Source organism: Neltuma alba, unplaced genomic scaffold, assembly GCF_004799145.2.
Source record: "Neltuma alba isolate B1F8T4 unplaced genomic scaffold, ASM479914v2 tig00011339_pilon, whole genome shotgun sequence".
NCBI classification, from domain to species: domain Eukaryota; kingdom Viridiplantae; phylum Streptophyta; class Magnoliopsida; order Fabales; family Fabaceae; genus Neltuma; species Neltuma alba.
In genome coordinates this window covers 100712-123290 of record NW_021636041.1, presented here as the reverse complement: position 1 = coordinate 123290, position 22579 = coordinate 100712, and the positions used below count along the sequence as shown (strand labels likewise).

Genomic DNA, 22579 nt, shown 5'->3' with positions numbered 1-22579 from the left:
TATTCTAAAATACCTTCTTATTTAATACTACCTCTAGTTCTTAATACAAGAATTAATTAGAGATTCAGTTTGGTTTTATATATAAGACCCCAATCTACTTTAATTTGTCTCCAACATTTATTCATTTTTCTCCAGGTAGTCCCTATATTGATTGTGCATGTTAAGAGGTTTTCATTAAGTGACTCCAATATAGTGCACATGATTAACAATGATACAACATTCTTTTATTACAAATAACTATCATAACTATTTTTCTTAATTTTTATGAATGGTAATCTAAATCTTATATTAATGACTAAAGATAGCACTTACATTGTGTAATACTCCCTTGATACAAAATCCTTTGACATGTATAATTATTGGGTAGAGCTTAGGAAAGATGTTATATTTAAGAGACAAACAGAATTGGGGTCTTATATTTAAAACTAAAATAAATCCCCCTACTAGGCTTTATATTTGAGATGGTAGGTATAGTTTGCTGGGTGCTCTTTAAGATATTGAAAACTCATTTTATTTCAGAGAATTTTTCTAAGGAGTCTAGCAGTTCCAGAAGAAAAACAATTAACGGAGCTTCATTAAAAAGAAAAAAAAACTCCGTAATTAGTTAAGCATGAAAGATATAATCACTTTACAAATACCCTGTTTTATAAAGATTAGCCAAAAGTATTTTGTAAGTAGGTAAGTAAAGAATATTGGGGGCAATTACGAATACGATAATTAATAATTTCGAGTGAAGTTAGCTTTACGACTTTATCTTACATAGGATCGGAAAAGCGTTAAATCAATAAATATATTGCTTTTATCTTAAAGAAATTGAAAAATTGTTAATTGATAGTAACTTCTCACTTTGTAACCCAAAGATCACCCACTTTTCTATATAAAGAAGCACCTCAACCTCCTTCCGTGCTCATCAAATCTGCTCAGTTTTATTCTTAGCTTCAAACATGCTTCCTCATCATTCCCTTTCTTTCGCCCTTATTCTCTTTCTATCAACCTTTTCCATTAATGTCTCTGCAACAAATAATAAGCTCCCAAAAGGTTTCAGCATCGATCTCATTCATCGTGACTCACCATTGTCACCTTTGTACAACTCCTCAATGACCCACTGGGAGCGAGTTCAAAACGCTGCATTGCGTTACCTGGCTCGAGTCAATCGTTTTCGCCAATCTTCTTCCAAAAATGCAGCTGAAATAAACGAGCAGCTAGCTCAAACAGATATAATCCCAAACTATGGAAACTATCTTATGAAGATCTTCATTGGCAGCCCACCTGTAGAAAGATGGAGTGTTGCAGACACAGGAAGCGACCTGATTTAGGTCCAATGCTCACCTTGTCCTCAATGCTACCATCAAGATGTCTCATTGTTTGATCCCACAGAATCTTCCACTTACAAGTCTGAGTCTTGCGGCTCAAGAAACTGTGCTCTTCTTCCTCAGCGTCAACATAAATGCAGAAACTCGAACCAGTGTTTGTTCCTTTACTTATATGGAGATCAGTCTTACACAGTGGGAGATTGGGCTGCAGATTCAATCCGTTTTGGCACTAGCGATGGCCAATCTGTTTCGTTCCCTAAGTCAGTGTTTGAATGTGGACATAACAATCTTGGGAAGTTCAATAGGCGTATGGCAGGATTTGTTGGACTAGGTAATGGCCCTTTATCCCTAATTTCACAACTTGGTAATCAGATTGGTCGCCAATTTTCCTACTGTTTGCCTCCTTTCAACGCAAAGGCTGCGACTAAGTTGAGATTTGGAGAGGAAGCCAAGATATCAGCAAATGGGGTCGTGTCCACTCCCATCATCACGAATCCTAATAATCCCACCTTTTACTATCTCAATCTTGAAGGTATACGTATGTGCTTTACTTTGAGATTAATGTTACTCTCTCTTGCGTATTTTCATTTTAAAGTTTTGAACTTGCGAATTCAAATGATTCTTGAAACAGGATAATAAAGTGGGAGAATTCAATACTTTAAGCTTTAAATGTTTTGTACTAAACGTTGTATAGTGATATTATGTATGAATCTTTATTCTGCCGTATGAATTATCTAAGTGGTCATTGACAAGTATCACCATTGGGCAACAGACAGTGCAGGTTGATGAAAGCAACAGAAACATAATAATTGATGCTGGTACGGCATTGACACCTCTTCGGTCAAGCATTTATTAGCAGGTTGAAACTTTGGTGAAGAAAGCCATTGGAGCCAACCAGTGGATAGTGCAAAACCCTCAATTAAATCTGTGTTACACCGATGTCAACTCTATCGAGAATATTCCAAACTTTGAGGTTCATTTTACAAGGGCTAACATTTCCTTAAAACCTCAGCACTTATTCCTTCTCGTATCCAACGGTGTGATATGCCTTGCAATGTCTCCCACTGATGGAGATTCCTTTTATGGAAACGTAGCTCAGATTGGCTTCGATCTTGATCAGAAAAAAGTTTCTTTTGCTCCAGCCGATTGTACTAAACAGTAGAGACTCTTAAGTACGTACAAGCAATATACAGGGTATTTGCTGCTCCTTAAATTTTTCTTCTTTTACAAATGTTTTTCTTGCTTCTTTTTATTATTAGATTTTATATAAAATGAGTAAAATTTTGATATCTTATGAGCAAAAAATGGTGCAGTAGTTTTAAAATTTTTTATGATGTCTTAAAAATTTTATATATAAATTATAAAAAAACCTACACAATTTTAGAGTAATTTTTTCTTTAAAAAATCATAGAAAAACTTAAAACTGCAACATTTTTTTGCTGATAATATATCAAAAGTTCATTATTTTATATAGAATAATAATAAAAAGAAACAAAAAATAACATTTGGAAGATGGAAGAATATTAGAGGGTAGCAGAGGGGACCCCAAATCCACAATATACATGTATAGTTTAATATACATAATTCATGGATGATATACTGTCTTAATATGGACCTATGGGCTATGAGGCAACTAATGGGGAAGGGACCAGGCTTATGAGAAATCTTATAAAGGTGACCATGAGCGTCTATATATAGAGGTGTGGCATTTGTCTAATTTTCCCTATGCACGCTTGACAAGGACTAGTTTGATTGATGATAATTGGGACAAAAAAAGTGTGATTAATTAGCTACGGGAGTCTCTCTCTCTCTCTCTATATAGTCCAGATGCAGATGAGTGATATGAATAAAGCAGCAGAGAGTTGTAAAATACTCCTTTGGTTCTATTTATAAGTTATTTTCAACATGTTTCGTACAGACCAAGAAAAACCTTAAACATTATTAACTTATATTTAAAATTCTACACCTTCTCGACTTTATCCTCATTTAATTTACATTATATCTTACCTAAACAAAGTTAACACAATAATAAATAAATGGTAAAATTGTATATCCGTATAAAAAATGAGCGAGCAGTTATGTGTGTGTATAAAATATCCTAGACTATGGAAGCTATCTTATGAAGATCTTCCCTGGCAGCCCACCCGGAGAAAGATGGAGTGTGACAGACACAAGAAGCGACCTGATTTTGGTCGTCCAATGCTCACCTTGTCCAATGCTATCTTCAAGATGTGTCATTGTTTGATCACACAAAATCTTTCACTTTCAAGTCTGACTCTTGCGGCTCAAGAAACTGTGCTCTTCACCCTCATCTTTAACATAGATGCGGAAACTCAAGTCGGTGTTTGTACTTTTTTTTTATATGGAGATCAGGCTACACGGTGGGAGATTCGACAACAGATTCAATCAGTTTTGTTACTAGCGATAGCCAATCTGTTTCGTTCCCTAAGTCAGTTGTTGGATGTGGACATGACAATCTTGGGAAGTTCAATAGGCACATGGCAGGACTTGTTGGACTAGGTAATGGTCCTTCAATTTGTCCCTGATTTCACAAACTCGGTAATCAGATTGGTTGCAGATTTCTACTGTTTCGCTCCTTTCGACGCAAAGGCTGCGACTAAGTTGAGATTCGTAGAAGAAGCCGACATATCAGCAAATGGGGTTGTGTCCTCTCCCATAATCGCCAATCCTAATCATCCCACCTTTCACAACTCGGTAATCAAGATGCTTATTACTGTGAAGTTAGTTCAGACTTGTGAGTTGGTATTGATGGCTACTATGTGCAATTTGTAACCCAAACTTTTCTATATAAGGACGCACCTCAACCTCCTTCCTTCCTCATCAAATCTTGTTTGTGATTTATCCCAACCATTATCCTCAAACATGCTTCCTCACCATTCCCTCTCTTTCTCTTTCACTCTTATTATTCTCTTTCGCTCAGCCTTTTCCATTAATGTCTCTGCAACAAATACTAACCTCCCAAAAGGTTTCAGCATCGACCTCATTCATCGTGTCTCACCATTATCTCCCTTCTACAGCTCCTCAATGACCGACTCAGAGCGAGTTCAAAACGCTGTGTTGCTGTCCATTCTCGAGCCAATCGCTTTAGCCAGTCTTCCGTGGCTGAGTCAGTAGAAACTGATATACTCCCTAATGATGGAAGTTACCTGATGAAGATATCTGTTGTCGATCACTCCCTTGAAATGCGGCTCAGATGATTTTAAGGTGGAGCATGATCTTAATCAGAAGAAAGTTTTTTTTAGCTCCTGTCGATTGTACTAAGCAGTAGAATACTCTGAATAAAAACTCTCTCTCTAATTTTCTTCTTATCCAAACACAAGTACCAGTAATATAGTTATACTCTTGATGAATAATATACTTGCCTGACATAGCTCAGTGAATGAAAATATAGGCATTGTAAACCCTACCACACACACATCGTGCTTTCGGAAGTATCTAATAAGTGAGAATGTCTGTAATATGAATTAGCATTTGAGAATATAAAAGAAGACTTAAAAACGTAACTAAATTAAATGACAAGACGAAGAGTGTGTAATACTCGTCATTTTATGATGTGATATCACGTATATTTTTCACAAATAACTAATTTAACTAATTTTTTTAAAAAAACTTAAATCAAATTTTTATATCTATTATTTCAAGTTCTCTAATCACACATGATCATGTGTCTTTTTTTTTATAATTAAATGCTACTAAATGTTAATATTTCAAAAGTATATGACACATGATCATGTGTGATTAGAGAACTTGACATAATAGATATAAAAAACTTGATGCAAGTATTATCCATTCTTTAATCGATCCAAATTAGTTAAGTAGATTTTGTATTAATTAAGGATGAGAGTAGTATTTTTTTTTTATTTTAGTTTAGAGCTTGATGCATGTTTATCATGTACTCCTATCGTTCTATTTATAAGGCATAAAGAGAAAAAAAATTTATCTTATTTATAAGTCATTTCATTAAATTTTTAGTATAAGTGTTATATTTTATTCTTAATTTATTATAGTGTAAATAATTATTTTTTTTAAAGGTATATATATTAAATGGAAATAAAGTTGAAAAGTTGTTATATTTTAATGAAGAGTTAATGCAGTTTAAAGTTTTCTTTGATCTGTATGAAACATGTTGGAAGTACATTATAAATAGGACTAGAAGAGTATAAATTAATAAGCTTTAAAATATTTTGTACTAAATAAACGACATGAATGTATAGTGGAAATTATTGCAGTGATATTGTAGCGGCCTTGCATTTTCTAGCATATAATAAAACCGCTAGTATTTATAACGGTTTCACAATTTGTAGCGGTTATATAACCGCTACAAATTGTAATTTTTTATTTTTTAAGAAACTAAACCAATTTTAATTTATACATTTTTATTTATGAAAGGCAAATTTTTTTAATGATAAAAATTTTTGAAACTGCTATTCTTGATCATCATCCTCCCTGAAAGAAGATATTAAAAAAATTATGTTAGAATTATAATATATTTAGAAAAAATTAATAATTAGTAGTTAATTATTTAAATAATTTAAGAAAAGACATATACATGATAATTGCCAAATTATCGTCTCCTTGAGGAAAGAAGTTTTCAAAATTCGGGGGTTGGAAGGGTTCGCTGTCATAAATAATGTCACCATCACCCATATCATAAAGATCCTGTGGCTTGAGGTGAACGATCATATTCCAGTCTTTATATTTCTCGTCCTCGACATAGTAAACCTGCTGTGCCTCAGAAGCAAAAATATATGGCTCATCATCTTCAGATTCCCCCATATGAATAAGTCTAGAGAAATTAATAGAGATGATGCCCAAGTGGTCAGTAGCAAGTCCTCGTGAAGTCGTGTCGTATTTGCCCGGAAGCACTTGAACAGAGTTACGGTGAAAAGCTGGTAACTCAACTCAATGATGTCAATTAGCTTTCAATAGTAAGTGACACCTCCAAAGCGCATATCGCCGTCACTACTGCTAGCATAACATCTCGTCCCAAATGTCCCGCAAACTCTAGAGTTTTGTGTGAGCAATCCCTGATCATGTCCAACCGTACAGAACTTGAAGCCCTTGACATTATACGCAGTAAACCTTTGTGCATGGTCTAACAGATCAAGGGAAAGAGCTTTGAATTCATCTGTGTATGGGTTGTTGTCATTACGTATTCGACGTGTAAACCAACTGGGAAACTCTTTGTGGACTCTTTTATCAATGTCAGTGGAACGCGCACACCCCCGTAGCTGCCGCTTGAGGTAACTTCTAAACTCACTACAGTGAAGTGTAATTTGTTAGAAGAGTCAATGAGAAACAAATATAAAGTGTAAAAGTTAGTGAGCTTATAGAATACTTATTGCATGAAGGGTTCAACTTGGATGCAATTTATCAAAACATATCTGTGTGCCTGGAGTTTCTCTGTGGGAGTGAGTCTGAAGAATTCATATCCTCCAACTAGTTTACCGACGGGAGGAAATAAAGTTGATGTGGAAGGACTAGGAGGAGAATCATCTACGTGGCGCGGGCAGTTAAAAGATGTCTCCATGTCATCAAAGTACCTTGAACATAAAGTTGGGACCTCATCTTCGGAATAACCTTCTACTATATTGACCCCTCAGGCCACGCTTTATTCCTAACATATGATTTTAATTTTCCCAAGTACTTGGAAGCTAATATTCCATTAATAATTGCGAGAAAATGAAATAACAATGTGAAATTTAAAGAGGCGGGAATAAAAGATAATCTAGTACCTCTCTACAGGGTACATCCATCGATAGTGAACTGGGCTAGCAACCTTTGCTTCTCAAACAAGATGGACAGTCAAGTGAACCATAATAGTGAAGAATGATGGAGGAAATATCATCTCCAAGTGACAAAGTGTAAGAATTATTTTATTTTGCAATTGATCAAGCTCTTCCGCTATCAAGACCTTCGCACACAACTTCTTGAAAAATGAACACAATTCCACCAAAACCACTGATACATCAGAAGGAAGTGTGTTTTTCAAGGCTAATGGAAGTAACTGTTGCATAAGAACATGGAGTCGTGACTTTTTAACTCAATAATCTTTCGAGCCTGTAGATCGATACACCTTGAGATGTTGCTAGAATATCCATCTGATGCTTTTATGTTCTTCAGCGTTGAAAGGAAGATATCCTTGTTTTGCTTCGTCAAGGTGAATTTAGATAGTTGAAACTTGTCATTTTCATCAGGCCAAGCCTCTTTACGAATTCCCCAGGCTCGTAAATCTTTTCTAGCTGCGAGATGATCTTTGTACTTTCTAGCTTCGTTGAGCAACGTATATAGCACATTATCTCACATATTTTTTTTAATGTGCATAACATCTAAATTGTGTTGTAGTAAATTAGATTCCCAATAAGGAAGAGTGAAAAATATCCTTCTCTTCTACCATTGCATAGGTTGTCTCACGAGATCATCGTCCCAGTCAGTCAGGATCCACATTCTTACCAAACTCGATATTAACATCTTCTAACTGTCGCAAAATATACACACTAGACAAAGTAACAGGAGGATCTCTCTTCTCCTGTTTCCCATCAAAGCAAATCCGTTGCAATCTAAATCTACGCTTGGAATTGAAGAACCGTCGATGTCCTATGAAGCACCACTTGCGACTGTCTGGAAGGCAACATGGCACGGAATCAAAATTGCACTCAGGATAGAACAACCCAGTATGCACATTCCAACCGGACAAAGTTCCCAAACCAGGAAAATCACTTATTGTCCACATCAAGGCTGCATGAAGATTGAATAGTTGCTTGTCATATGAGTCATATGCCTCAACACTATTCATCCATAGGTCAATCAATTCGTGTATCAACGGTTGCAGGTATACATCTATATCATGTCCCGGTGCTTTCTTGCCAGGAATGATCATAGAAAGCAAAAAGGAGCTCTACTTCATGCACATCCAAGGTGGTAGATTATATGGAATTAACACTACTGGCCAGATACTGTAACTTGTGCTCATATTTCTGAAGGGATTGAAACCATCAGTTGCCAACACAAGACGTACATTTCTAGGATCACCAGCAAAGTTTGAAAATTTCACATCAAATGTTTTCCACGCCTTCGAATCTCATGGGTGCCTTAACCTACCATCTCGATTTTCCTCAGTCACATGCCACCTCATATGCTAAGCCATTTTTGATGACATATATATTTTTTGCAACCGTGGTTTCAAAGGAAAGTATCTAAGGAAATAATGTATTAAAAATTTCAAATATCAAATATTTAAAGACTGAACAAGTAACACATTATAATCAATTGTATTGAGAATTTTAAATATCGAAGATTTAGAGACAGAACAAGTAACACATTATAATAAATTGTACCTGAGAATTTTGGCTAGTTTCTTCTTCTGCTTTTTCCCCTTCCGTACCAACTTATAGCAAGACGTCTTGCATTTCATACAAATCTCCTTGTTTGCATCATCTCCCCAGTACAACATACAGTTGTTTGGGCATGCATCTATCTTCTTGTAGTTCAAGCCAAACTTGTTAATAATCTCACAGTAATTCCAACAGCATGGACATCACCTTGTCAGTCATACCACACAAGCATTTGATATGATACAACCTCACCAAGAATGACAACTTAGAATACTTTGTGCACCTAGAATAAAGAGGCTTGTCAGCTTTGCTCATGAGATCAAAAAATTCCCGAGCAGTTTTGTTTCTATGAAACTCCGGTTGAGGCCCCTCTTCTTCATCTTCGTTGGGATTCTCACTTTTGTGAATGCTAAAAGCATCACACACAACATCGTTCATGGCATTAGCTTCATCCACTCGAACTCCTATCCGTGAAACTACTGGAACTGACTCAGCAACCATATCTGATCGTTCCCCATGTAGTTGCCAAAATACATACTCTCACAGGAAGGGTTTAAAGATCAAATGTTAATAATATCTTTGGGATGCCACTTCTTGAAATTACATTTAGGACATGGACACTGAATCTTACCATTTATGGTAGCGTTGGCAAAAGCAAATCCAAGAAATAATTTAGACCAGCCAAGTATTGCGGAGTCGATCGGTGCAAGTTGATCCACGACCTATCCATCACTAATGTTGCTCAAATTTCATGAACATATGACATAGGAAGCTCAAAGAGAAGTTAAAATAAATTTCAGATGGAGTTTTTCAGCTTATAAAGGAGGCTACCAATGGATACATAACGGTCAAATTTTTGTAGTGGTTCTAAACCGCTAGAAATTTCTAGCAGTTTTAACATCTAGAAATTTGAATTCAGAAGCATTTTCTAGCGGTTATAGATTTTCTAGTGGTTTAAAACTGCTAGAAGTTTCGAGCTGGGAAGAAAATTTGAATATGACAACGGTTGTATATTTTCTGGAGGTTTATAACCACCAGAAATTTTTCGCCAATGGTTATTATTTTCTAGTGGTTTTTAACTGCTAGAAAGATTGAGGGAGGAGGGAAATTTGAATTTCCCGTGAATGTTCTACGGTTAATTAACCACTAGAAATTGTTAACATTTTTCAGTTTTGTAGCGGTTTATAATCGCTAGAAAATGTCCGTTAGAATAAATTAATATTTATTAATTTAAATTTTACAAAAATATTAAAATAATAAATAGGTATTAAAAGGTATCAATAATATATGTATCCATAAAATTTAAAAAATTCCATGATATGTTAAATATTAAAACACATATTCCAAGAATGAATTTTAATGTTAAAGAATATATGTTTAGTATGTTTTATATAGTGCAACAATATATTAAGTAATACTTGATATAAATAAAATTATAGAAATAAATAATAAAAGTAAACAAATAAACATAAAATTTAAATAAATATCTATATAAAACATAAGATAATAAAATCCAAATCCAAATAAAATCATACACAAGGAAAACAGGGAAAATCAAGGACGAGGGGCAGAAGCAGCATCATCGTGATCGTCAGGCACTGGATCCTCCTGCTGGTTTTACTGGGGTGGTCAGGCTACTGATCATGCTGGGGCTAGACTAGCTGCTGGTCATGCAGGGGCGGGACTGGTGGCAGGCGCACATCAGGGATCTCGGGAATCAAGATGTTTGGAGCGATAGTGATCACCACATCACGTATGGCCATAACAGCTGCCTTCAACTGGTCAAGCTGTAACTCTAACTGACGATCATGCTCCTTTATCCTGGCCTCCATCTCTCACTTGAGCTCCTGTCACAGCTCGTCTGAGGATGAGGAACCCGGCCGCTTTGCTCCTACGCTCGCCTGAGAGCTTCCTACAATGTATAAAGGGCCAACGTAACCCTAGTGGGGCAACCTAGTCGGTGTGCGTCCAAGACCGAGCCCGCTAACTCGACCAGGGTGCTGCGCTCAGCCACAACCCACTAAAAGTGAGGCGGTGGGATCCAAGACAAACCCTTGAGACTCACGCAGCTCGGTATTGACCTAAGTCATCCGTGCCTATCAAAATTAATATAAAGATATTAATTAGTGTGAAATAATATTTATACTGCGATATGATATTACCGCCATCTCCTCAACCTCATCCGACGCAGGCCCGTCTCGAGGTCTGTACAGAATCGGCCACATCTAGCCATAGGTGGGCGTGTATCCCCGCTTCTGCCATGTCTTTTCCCTTTGTATATGAAATGAAAGAAATTATTAATTACAAATTAAATACATATACACATTTAACAAATTCTTTTCACGTACTTACAGTCTTGTCATAGGGGATAGCAAAGCTCCTGGATCCAGCCCTATGACGTATTGTTTGATGCCTGACGCTCCCAGTATTTCTTTGGGAAAGAGGCTGAAACAAAATGTAAAAAAATTAAATTAAATTAGTCAAATTAGACAAAAAATTAAAAAAATTATAATTAATGCAATATTATCATACCATCTGGTCAGCCGACATCCTAAAATAAACATAACTCGACCAGTCTTGCTCCAACACTCCACCAAGTATATCTGTCAATATCTCTTGTAGGGTGAAGTTGAACTTCCCTTAATTGTCGCTTTGGGGTTACTCCAAAAATTAACCGAATTAATGCAATATAGTGCACAATCCGGGTCGTATTCACTTTGAGGAGCCGAAAACGAAATTAAATCCTAGTAAATAAATGCAAGTAACCTAAATTATAAAAAGGATTTTTTTTTATTTGATTTTGAAAAATTGCTAACTAAATGCCTTGAATTAAATTGAAATTAAAATACTTTTTTTTTTGTTTTATATAAAAATGATTAAAATGAAAGAAGATTAAAGAAATAAAAAATGAGACACACAAATAACACTGATAAAAATCAATCCTCCAATTCAACAACGCAGGCAATCATCACTCTAAAAGATGTGGGAGTTAAAAACAATGAATTAAGAATTATAATTAAGCTTTTGATCCAACAACCGAGCCACCTCGAGTTGCCACAAAATATTTTCCTAAAATCCCAACTTACTAACTGCAACCAGAATAGTAAAATGAGATTAAGGATGCTAAAAACCAATGTTTAATTAGAACTCTTAAATCCAAAATAACAGAATTAAAGCTAACAAGAGACTATATGATCCAAAATTCTAAGCCACCTTAGAAAATCACAATATATTAATTCCAAAATCAATACAAATGTCATAACCACAACATTATAATTGAGATCAAAACTATAAACAGCCCAATGTCAAATACTAAGCAATAATTCAGTCACAATAATCTCCAAATATAATCAGATTAAGCAATACAATTATTTTCTAATAATTAGAATAACTATCCTAAGACCTAGGAATTGTTAAACAATTATTAGACAGGAAATTAAAGCAACTAAAGCTCCCCTTTGATGATCTAAGCTCCTGCCATTATTGTTGAATTGGAGAATTATTAAGCTCTAGCCATGGATTGCCATAAGAAATGACACAATCAGTATTTTGCTACAGGATCCCATGGAAGAACGCAGGCGCCGTCGACTCGTGCTCGCTGGTGTTCAGCTTCCGCCGCGCCCAGCTCGTCAGCGTCTTCTGTTGCGTTCGGCGTCTTCTATTGCCTCGCGTGTGCCTTGCTCTCCGGATGAAGGTGATTCGGCGTCGTGTGTGTGTGTTTTCTCTCTCGCCTCACTGGTCCCTCTTATTTCCGCCGCCGCCTCCTTGTGTTTGAAGGAGAATTATAGTATATTAGGTTGGGGGGCAAAACGTTGCGTTTTGCTCCCCCTTTTATTATTATATATATTTTAATTTATTTTTCTTTTATCTTTTTTTTTTCATTTTTTTAATTTTTATTTTTATTTTTAAATCTTCTAAAAACCTGCAAACAAAATTTAAGAAAAAGGTAGCATTAATTGTCCTTAAAAATCAATTAATCATAATTAAATCAAAATATGACAATTTTGCCCCTATAAAATAATAATTCAAAATAAAATAAATTAAATCAATTAAGACAAAAAGAGACCAATTAAGCTGACAAAACTCATATAAAAGATATCAAAATATATAAAAATAATTGAGTTTGTCATAGGGGCCTCGGCCCCTCGCCTTTCTTTTCCTACCACAAGTCAGCCATCCTGTTCTTTCATGCCACCCCAAGTCTCTTGATCGTATCCGCCCTCAACTCCTCTCTCAATATAAATTTACTCTTTAATTAAAAAAATAAAGAATTATATTCATTTCGCTAATATAAATAAAAAATAAATTAAACAAATAAAAAATTATAAACAATCAATTAAGCAATTTAAATAAAAAATATATATTCATTTAACTCATTTAAAAATATTATAAATAAAAATAAATTATATCACTAACAAATAATAATCAAACAATTAAGTAATTTAAATAAAAATATTTTTATTCAACTAATTTAAAATTATTATAAGTAATAATTAATAAAATAAATAACAAATTATTATCAAACAATAAATTAATTTAAATAAAAATTATATATTCATTTAACCAATTTCAAAATATTATCAATAAAAATAAATTACAGAAATAACAAATTATAATCAAACAAAAGTAATTTAAATAAAAATATATTTTCATTCAACTAATTTAAAATTATTATAAGTAATAAATTAATGAAATAAATAAAAAATTATTATCAAAAAATAAAGTAATTTAAATAAAAATTATATATTCATTTAACTAATTTCAAAATATTATCAATAAAAATAAATTACAGCAATAACAAATCATATTCAAACAATTAAGTAATTTAATAAAAATATTTTTTCATTTAACTAATTTAAAATTATTATAAGTAATAAATTAATGAAATAAATAACAAATTATAATCAAACAATTAAGTAATTTAAATAAAAAATATATATTCATTTAACTAATTTGAAAATATTATAAATAAAAATAAATTACATTAATAACAAATCATAATCAAACAATTAAGTAATTTAAATAAAAATATATATACATTCAACTAATTTAAAAATATTACAAGCAATAAATTAATTAAATAATTAAAAATTTAAATACAAACAATTAAGTACTTTAAACAAAAAGTATATATTCATTTAACTAATTTCAAAATATTATGAATAAAAATAAATTACATCAATAACAAATTATAATAAAACAATTAAGTAATTTAAATAAAATATATATATTCATGTAACTAATTTAAAAATATTATAAATAACAAATTAATTGAATTAATAAAAAATGACAACCAAACAATTAAATAATTTAAAAACAAATACTTAAATTAAAAAATTATAAATAATAATTTTATATTACTTTCATCATTTTCCAACCTTGTTGCTTTTTCTCTTGAGTAATTGTCTTCCAATCCTTCACATAAATGGGAACAGGGTCCACTGCTGACCAAGAAGGCGCATATACTTGTTATACAGCTGGCCACCTTTCTTGGTCGGTTGGCCCAATTCATTCAGTGGCACAATTACCCGTCCGCTCGTCGTCATAGACAGCTCTCTGGCTGTTAGCCTCCTATAGGACCTGTTCTCCTCAGAGTCTGCAAAATTTAATCAAGAAATTAATTATATATTAATGAATTAAAACAATTTCTATATACATTAAATAGTTGCCAGATTTAAAAAAGTTAAACAAATACTTACCCTCAAATTCTACTTCAAAACCAGTCTGACGTCTGGGAGCAGGACGCTGCTCAGTATGGGGATTCTCATTCTCCTAAACCTGCTCCTCCTCCTCCTCCTCCTCACCAACATCACTATGGGGTTGTTCATCCCCCGAAAAATGAGCCCCCTCAATCCGCTAGATATCATCATACTCCATAAAGCTCAGGATATCCTCCTCGTTCAAATCATAGTTAGGAATGCTTAGAAATGGCTCACCAGCATCATGACCCCCACCACCACCATCCTCACAGGTCCTGCTCTCTCAGGATCAATCGGGTCCCTCCCTGACTAACGACTCATCCTAATAATAGCAAATAGGAATTGTAATGAAAAATATATTTTACAACTAACAATTATTCAAAATAAATAATTATTTCTATTAACTCTAAATAATAATATCAAATAATATTAATTGAAAAACAGATATTCCTATATTTAAATTTACCGTTAATTCAAAAAAAAAAATATAACTACTTCTATTAACTCTATAAAAACTAGCCTACTATAAAAAAAATTTCTATTAACTCTAACTAAATTAAGCTAATCTATCAAACTTAATATAAAAAATATAATAAAATAAATAAAATAACAAATAAAAACAAAAATTATTTATAAATAAATTACTATTCTTGCCTGAAAATATAGATCTGCAACTGGATTTGGATATATTTCGTGGAGAGAAGAGAATTTGGCAAAGCTTCACTTCAAAATTCGCCAAAACAGTGAAAATGACACGGTGGGGGGTATATATAGGCAACGATTTTCTAGCGGTTTTACAAGAACCGCTAGAATTTTCTAGCAGTTTAAGCAAAACCGCTAGAAATTTCTAGCTGTTACACTGCATCACCTCCTGTATTCAGCCACGTGTCACAACTCCTCAGGAAAAATAAAAACTTTCTAGTGATTTATCTTAAAATTGCTAGAAAGTTGGTTGAATTGCTAGCGGTTTAGTAACTGCTAAAGAATGGAACGACGATTTGCATTCTCTAGTGGTTCCATCATCTAAACCGTTAGAAAATAAACGCTAGAAGTTTGGAGCCAACTTCGCACCAAAAGGCACGAACAATTCTGGAGGTCACTTTCTAGCGGTTTACTGCTAACCGCTAGAAAATTGTGGTTTGTTTGAAACTGCTATAAATGTATGAATTTGTAGCAGTTTTGTTTAACCGCTAGAAATGTTCCACTGGTAATTCTACTTTTTTTTTTGTAGTGAAATTGTGTTACAAAAATGCTAACTCCATCCAGAATTTCTCAAATTTTGAGGTTCATTTCACAGAAGCCAACATTTCCTTAAAACCTTAGAACTTTTTCCGTCGCATATCCAATGATGTTATATGCTTTGTTATGCTTCCTACAGATGGCATGCCCATTTATGGAAATGTGGCTCAGATTGATTTTGAGGTGGAGCATGATCTTGATCAGAAAAAAGTCTCTTTTGCTCCTGTCGATTGAACTAAACAGTAGAGATTCTATGACTTGGTTTGGATTGGAAAAAAAAAATAATAGAAGGAAAATATAGAGGGGTAGAGAATAATATGAATGAAAACTTTTCTCTCCAATTTTCTTCTCATCCAAACCAAGTACCAGCAATACAGTTATACGCTTGATGAACAATGTACTTGACTGACTAGATCAAGTGAAACATAGCCATTGTAAACCCTCTCTCTCTCTCTACACACACACACACTTATATATATATATATGTACGCGCATGTATATCGTGCTTTTGGAAGTATCTAAGTGAGAATGTCTGTAATTATGAATTAGTATTTGAGAATATAAAAGAAGACGTAAAGCACGTAACTAAATTAAATGACAAGACGGACCTGAGTATGTAATACTCGTCATTTTATAATGTGATATCGTTAATCTAAGTGAAAAAAACACATTTTTTACAATCAACTTATTTAATTAATTTCTTCAAAAAAACCTTAGGTCAAGTTCCTTATATTTATTATTTCAAGTTCTCTAATCATACTATGTGTCTTTTAATGTTCATAATTAAACACTATCAAATGCTAATATTTAAAAAATATATGATACACAATCATGTGTGATCAGAAAACTTGACATAATAGATATAAAAAACTTGATGTAAGTATTGTCATTTTTTTAAACTATCCAGATTAATTAAGTAGATCTTATATTAATTAAGGATGCGAGGTAGTATTTTTTTATATTTTAGTTTATAGCTTGCCGCGCGTTTATCATGTATAAATTAATAAGCTTTAATTATTTTATTCTAAACAAACGAGATGAATGAATAATAGAAATTATTGCAGTGATATTATACGTGAATCTGTATTTTGCGATGTGAATGATTAAGTGAAATGGTGGTTTGACTAAGTTGACGTTGCAAATAATCAAGACACAAGTAAAATGACTTGAAATGTAAAATGACATAACAAAGACAGCTTCAAATGTCACTGTATGGTTTTATTTATATGGTACTTTCAACATATTTTACATAGATAAAAAAAAACTTTAGACTGCATTAATTTTCATTTAAAATATAACAACTTTTTAGCTTTATCCCATTTAATATATAATTCTTTCAAAAAAAAATTATCTACGTTATAATAAATGAAAAACAAAATAATACATTTATACTAAAAATTTAATTGAGTTATAAATAAGACAAAGAAAAATCTTCTGTCTTTACTTTATAAATAGGATCAAATGAGTATAAATTATCATCACCCTCGAATGTGATCCACTAAAACTCTCATGCATATCTAAACCATTTTGAAAACAAGATGGTCCAGCCGGTTCCTTCATGTGGAGGGAACTATTCACAACACTCCTTAGAATTTGTTTGGATTCCCAAAAGCCAATTTAAAAAAAGCTCAAAAGCCAATTTTGAGGCAAAATATTAAACATGAAGTGACATTTTTAGTTGCAAAAACCAAACAGGTATTCAAACTGACATTTTACGAAAACATAAATTACATTCCGCACTAATTAGCTTTTGCCTTGTTATTATTCACCTTGCAATTGCAGTACTACTACGAAAAGTTACATTAGTAGTACATGTTTTATAGTGTTTATCTGACTAAATGCTATAGAATTAGAGTAAAATTAAAGTCAATTTTGCAAACCATAATCCAAACAAACCCTGTGGATTTATTTCCAAGTCCAAACGGATACTGTCCATGAACTGGCATCAGCCCTCACGGGACATGTTTGTAAAGTGATCTTATAGAATGTTGAAAACAAACATAGACTTGCGACGTTATTAATTTGATTTGTACGAGGGAAAGAGATCAGGCTAACTGGTATTGAAGAAATTGTTGAAGAGCATTGGTGGAACGCAAGTTATTATAAACTGCATGCCAACCAGCTTGAGTTGGATGAACCAAATCCCAGAAAAAAGCCGACTTAGGATTGTCGCACACTTTGTATTTCTTGGCCATGGTCTTGTCGTCCATGCTTCTGCAATCGTACTGCCTGCCCATCCCAACGCAACAAGGCTTGAACGGGCTCTTTTTGTCATAGGTTGAGGGATGGTTCAGTGCGGACATGAAACTGTGGAAGAGGTCTAAAACGACAAAGCTGGAATTGTCGTTGGCTTCTTCCCTTCAGTTTGGCCAGACCTTGGCCTAAGAGGGTGTTGTGGTGATTGGCGAAGGTGTTAAGAGTAGAGTTGCACGGCGAAAATGAGGATGAAGCTGTCGTTTTCACGAGGCAGCCTACCGCTGGTTGAAGACCACTCACTGCAATTTTCTTCACAAAAGTATATATATATATTTTTTCCATATCTGTCTTTTTTCATTGGCACTGAGTTAACACAAAATTTTAAGAGAGAGAGAGAGAGCGAGAGCCTAGGTTGGAATTTTCAGACTTTCAGTCATGCCATCCAACAAATTGAGTTATGGGGCCATTGATCTATGGAAAATAAGGTAAGCTTTGGAACGACGTCGGAATAGTCAGGACTCAAGTTTCATGCAGGGAAGACAAGTGATATGATTTGACATGTAAAATAATGACATGACATGACAAGTAGTCTTTCCAATCTTAAATATAAAACCTTTGTAACTATTTTATAGATATTAAGCAATATTTAGTTAAACTAGTTATTTATAATATGTGTATTACTTATTCTGAAATATTCCCTTATTTAATACTTCTTTCGGTCCTTCATATAAGAGTTAATCAGAAATTTAGTTTGATCTTAAATATAAGATCCTAATATATTTTAATTTGTCTCTAATATTTATTTATTTTTCTCCAAGTAGTCCCTATACTGATTGTGCATGTTAAGAGGTTTTCATTAAGAGACTCCAATACAAAGCATATGGTTAACAATGATACAACATTCCTTTATTACAGCTAACTATCTTATATATTTTTCTTAATTTTTATGAATTGGTGATCTAGCTCTTATATTAATGATTGATTGTGTACTACTCACTTGATAGAAAATCCTTTGACATGTATAATTATTAGGTAGAGTTTAGGAAAAATGTTATAAATTTAAGAGGCAAAGAGAATTGGAGTTTTACATTTAAAATCAAAATAAATCCTCCTACTAGGCTTTATATTTAAGATGGAAGATATAGATGGCTGGGCGCTCTTCAAGATATTGGCAACTCATTTTATTGCAGAGAATTTTTTTCAAGGAGTCTAGCTGTTCCAGAAGAAAAAAAATTAAGGGAGCTTCATTAAAAAATAAAAAACTACGTAATTAATTAAGCATGAAAGATATAATCACTTTACAAACAACTCAAACTTTTCTATATAAAGAAGCACCTCAACCTCCTTCGGTGCTCATCAAATCTGCTCAGTTTTATTCTTAGCTTCAAACATGCTTCCTTATCATTCCCTCTCTTTCGCCCTTGGTCTCTTTCTCTCAACCTTTTCCATTAGTGTCTCTGCAACAAATAATAAGCTCCCAAAAGGTTTCAGCATCGACCTCATTCATCGTGACTCCCCATTATCACCCTTCTACAACTCCTCGATGACCCGCTCGGAGCCATTTCAAAGCTCCATGTCTCGAGCTAATCACTTTGGCCAGTCTTCCACGGCTGAAACAAGCGAGTTAGTAGAAACTGATATATTCCCAAACGATGCAAGTTATCTCATGAAGATATCTGTTGGGACTCCACCTGTAGAGAGGTGGGCACTTGCAGACACAGGAAGCGACCTTATTTGGTTCCAGTGTTCACCTTGTCCTCAGTGCTATCCTCAAAACACACCCTTCTTTGTTCCAAAAAGTTCTACCACTTATATGTCTCTGCCATGGGGCTCAGACCCTTGTAACTCCCTACCCAAATTCTCTGTGCAAGGTCAACTGTATCCTAAATGTGGAACATCAAATGAGTGTACCTATTTTTATTCGTATGTGGATAAGTCATACACAATGGGAGAACTGGGCGCAGAATCAGTCAGTTTCGGCCAAGCTGCTTCATTTCCTAGGACGGTGTTTGGGTGTGGACACAACAACAATGGACTATACAACAAGAACAACGCAGGACTTGTTGGGCTTGGTCAAGGTTCTTTGTCGTTAGTTTCACAAATGGGTAACGTCGGTCGTAAATTCTCCAATTGTCTGCCTCCTTACAGTGCAAAAACCACAACTAAACTAAGGTTTGGGGAAGAAGCAGCCATATCAGGAAATGGGGTTGTGTCCACTCTGTTGTTCACAAAACATGGTTTCTTGTCTTCGTCTTACGTCCCCAACCTTGAAGGTACTACTTGTATTATGTTTTACTCCGAGGTTATTCGTTTATTTTCATTTCAAGTGAGTTTTATAATCTTGAATTGTTCCCTGGCCTAATAGTTTTGTGTGAAACGGCCATTCATCGACAGGTATCACTGTTGGACAGCACACAGTGCAGATAGATGAAAGTAATGGGAACATAGTGGTTGATTCTAGGACGACATTGACGATACTTCCGTCAAGAGTTTATAAGAAGGTTAAAGCTTTGGTGAAGCAAGCCATTGGAGCCGACCAATTCATAGTGCACAACGATATATTCAAATTGTGTTACAGAAATGCTAACTCCATCCAGAACTTCCCAAAATTTGAGGTTCATTTTACAGGAGCCAACCTTTCCTTAAAACCTCAGAACTTCTTCCGTCCCATATCCAACAATGTTATATGCTTTGCAATGCTTCCTACAAATGGAACGCCCTTTTACGGAAATATGGCTCAGATTGATTTTGAGGTGGAGCATGATCTTGATCAGAAAAAAGTCTCTTTTGCTCCTGTCGATTGTACTAAAAAGTAGAGATTCCATGACTTGGTTTGGATGAAAAAATAATAGAAAAAGGAAAATATAGAGGGGGAGAGAGTACTATGAATAAAAACTCTCTAAATTTTCTTCTCATCCAAACTAAGTACCAGTAATATAGTTCTACGCTTGATGAATATTGTACTTGACTGACATAGCTCAAGTGAAACACAGGCTTTGTAAACCCCCCCCCCTCTCTCTATATATATATGCGCACATGTATATCATGCTTTCAGAAGTACTCCTTCCGTTCCTTATTATAAGAGACGAATAACCGAATTACGTTGATAAAAAAAACAATTAAAATTAGTTAAGAATAATCAATGTGTAAAAAGTATAATTTTTTTCCAAAAATGCCCTCATTAATAAGAGAGAGCATGAGAGAGAACAATTAAATTATTAAAAGAAAGAGAAGTGGGAGGGAGAGAGAGTGTGAGTTAGAGACAATAAATATGGATAAAATAGGAAATCAACACAAAAAATAGAGACAACTTTTAAGTGTCTCTTATATATAGGAACATGCTATAAGCATCAAATGTCTCTTATAATAAGGAACAGAGGGAGTATCTAAGTGAGAATGTCTGTAATTATGAATTAGTATTTGAGAATATAAAAGAAGACAAAAAAAAAAACGTAACTAAATTAAATCACAAGACGGATCGGAAGAGTATGTAATACGTGTCATTTTATAGTGTGATGTCATTAATTTAAGTTAAAAAAACACATATTTTTTGACAAATAATTTATTTAGCTAATTTCTTTAGAAAAAACTTAGGTCAATTTCTTTATATTTATTATGTCAAGTTTTCCAATCATACATGACTATGTGTCTTTTTTTGTTTATAATTAAACACTATTAAATGCTAATATTTAAAAAAATATATGACACATGATCATGTGTGATAGATAACTTAACATAATAGACATAAGAAACTTAGTGTAAGTATTGTTATTTTTTTAATCCTCCCAAATTAATTAATTAATTAAGGATGGGAGGTATTTTTTTTTTAATTTTAGTTTATAGCTTGCCGCGCGTTTATCATGCATAAATTAATAAGCTTTAAATATTTTGTACTAAACAAACGACATGAATGTATAATAGAAATTATTGCAGTGATATCTTATATGAATCTTTATTTTGCGATATGAATGATTAAGTGGAATGTTGGTTGACTGGGTTGACGTCGCAAATAATCAAGACTCAAGTAACATGACTTGAAATATAAAAATGACATAACAAAGACAGCTTGAATTGCTACTGTATGATCCGATCTATATGGCACTTTCAATATATTTTACATAGATTAAGAAAAAATTTAAATTATATTAATTCTTCTTTAAAATATATTAACTTTCTAACTTTACTCCTATTTAATATATAATTCTTTTAAAAAATTATTTACATTATAATAAATGAAGGACAAAATAATATATTTGCACTAAAAATTTAATTGAGTTATAAATCAAACTAAGAAAAATCTTCTGTCTTTGCCATATAAATAGGACTAAAGAAGTATAACTTATCATCACCTTTTGAATGTGATCCACTAAACTCTCATGCATAGCTAAACAATTTTAAGAACAAGACGATTCGCCCGGTTCCTTCATGTGAAGGGAACTATTTACATCTCTGCTTAGAATTTGTTTGGATTCTCAAAAGCCAATTAAAAAAAGCTCAAAAGCTAATTTTGAGGCAAAATATTAAACCAAAAGTCACATTTTTGGATTACAGAACCAAATTACATTCCGCGCTAATTGGCCTTTGCCTTGTTATTGACCTTGCAAAATGCAATTACAGTACTACTACGAAAACTTGCATAAGTAGTGCATGTTTTATATATAGTGTTTATTTGACTAAATCCTATAGAGTTAAAGTCAAAGTCAATTTTGCAAACCTTAATTTTATTTCCAAGTCGAAAAGGATACTGTCCACGAACTGGCATCACCACTCACATGAC

At 33.5% G+C, this 22579-nt stretch overlaps 2 protein-coding genes across 2 annotated transcripts; both read left to right on the top strand.

Annotated features, from left to right (window-relative positions):
* The first annotated feature begins 1097 nt into the window (after positions 1-1097).
* Positions 1098-4531, top strand: LOC114712166 (aspartic proteinase CDR1-like). Its single transcript, XM_028896634.1, has 4 exons — positions 1098-1284; positions 1378-1845; positions 3892-4028; positions 4352-4531. Exons 1-4 carry the CDS (start codon positions 1098-1100, stop codon positions 4529-4531), a joined length of 972 nt encoding a protein of 323 aa, XP_028752467.1.
* LOC114712169 (aspartic proteinase CDR1-like) lies at positions 4372-20765 on the top strand. Its single transcript, XM_028896637.1, has 3 exons — positions 4372-4396; positions 19372-20075; positions 20197-20765. The coding sequence occupies exons 2-3, from the start codon at positions 19376-19378 to the stop codon at positions 20616-20618; spliced, it is 1122 nt and encodes a 373-aa protein (XP_028752470.1). The 5' UTR covers positions 4372-4396; positions 19372-19375; the 3' UTR covers positions 20619-20765.
* Positions 20766-22579: the final 1814 nt, after the last annotated feature.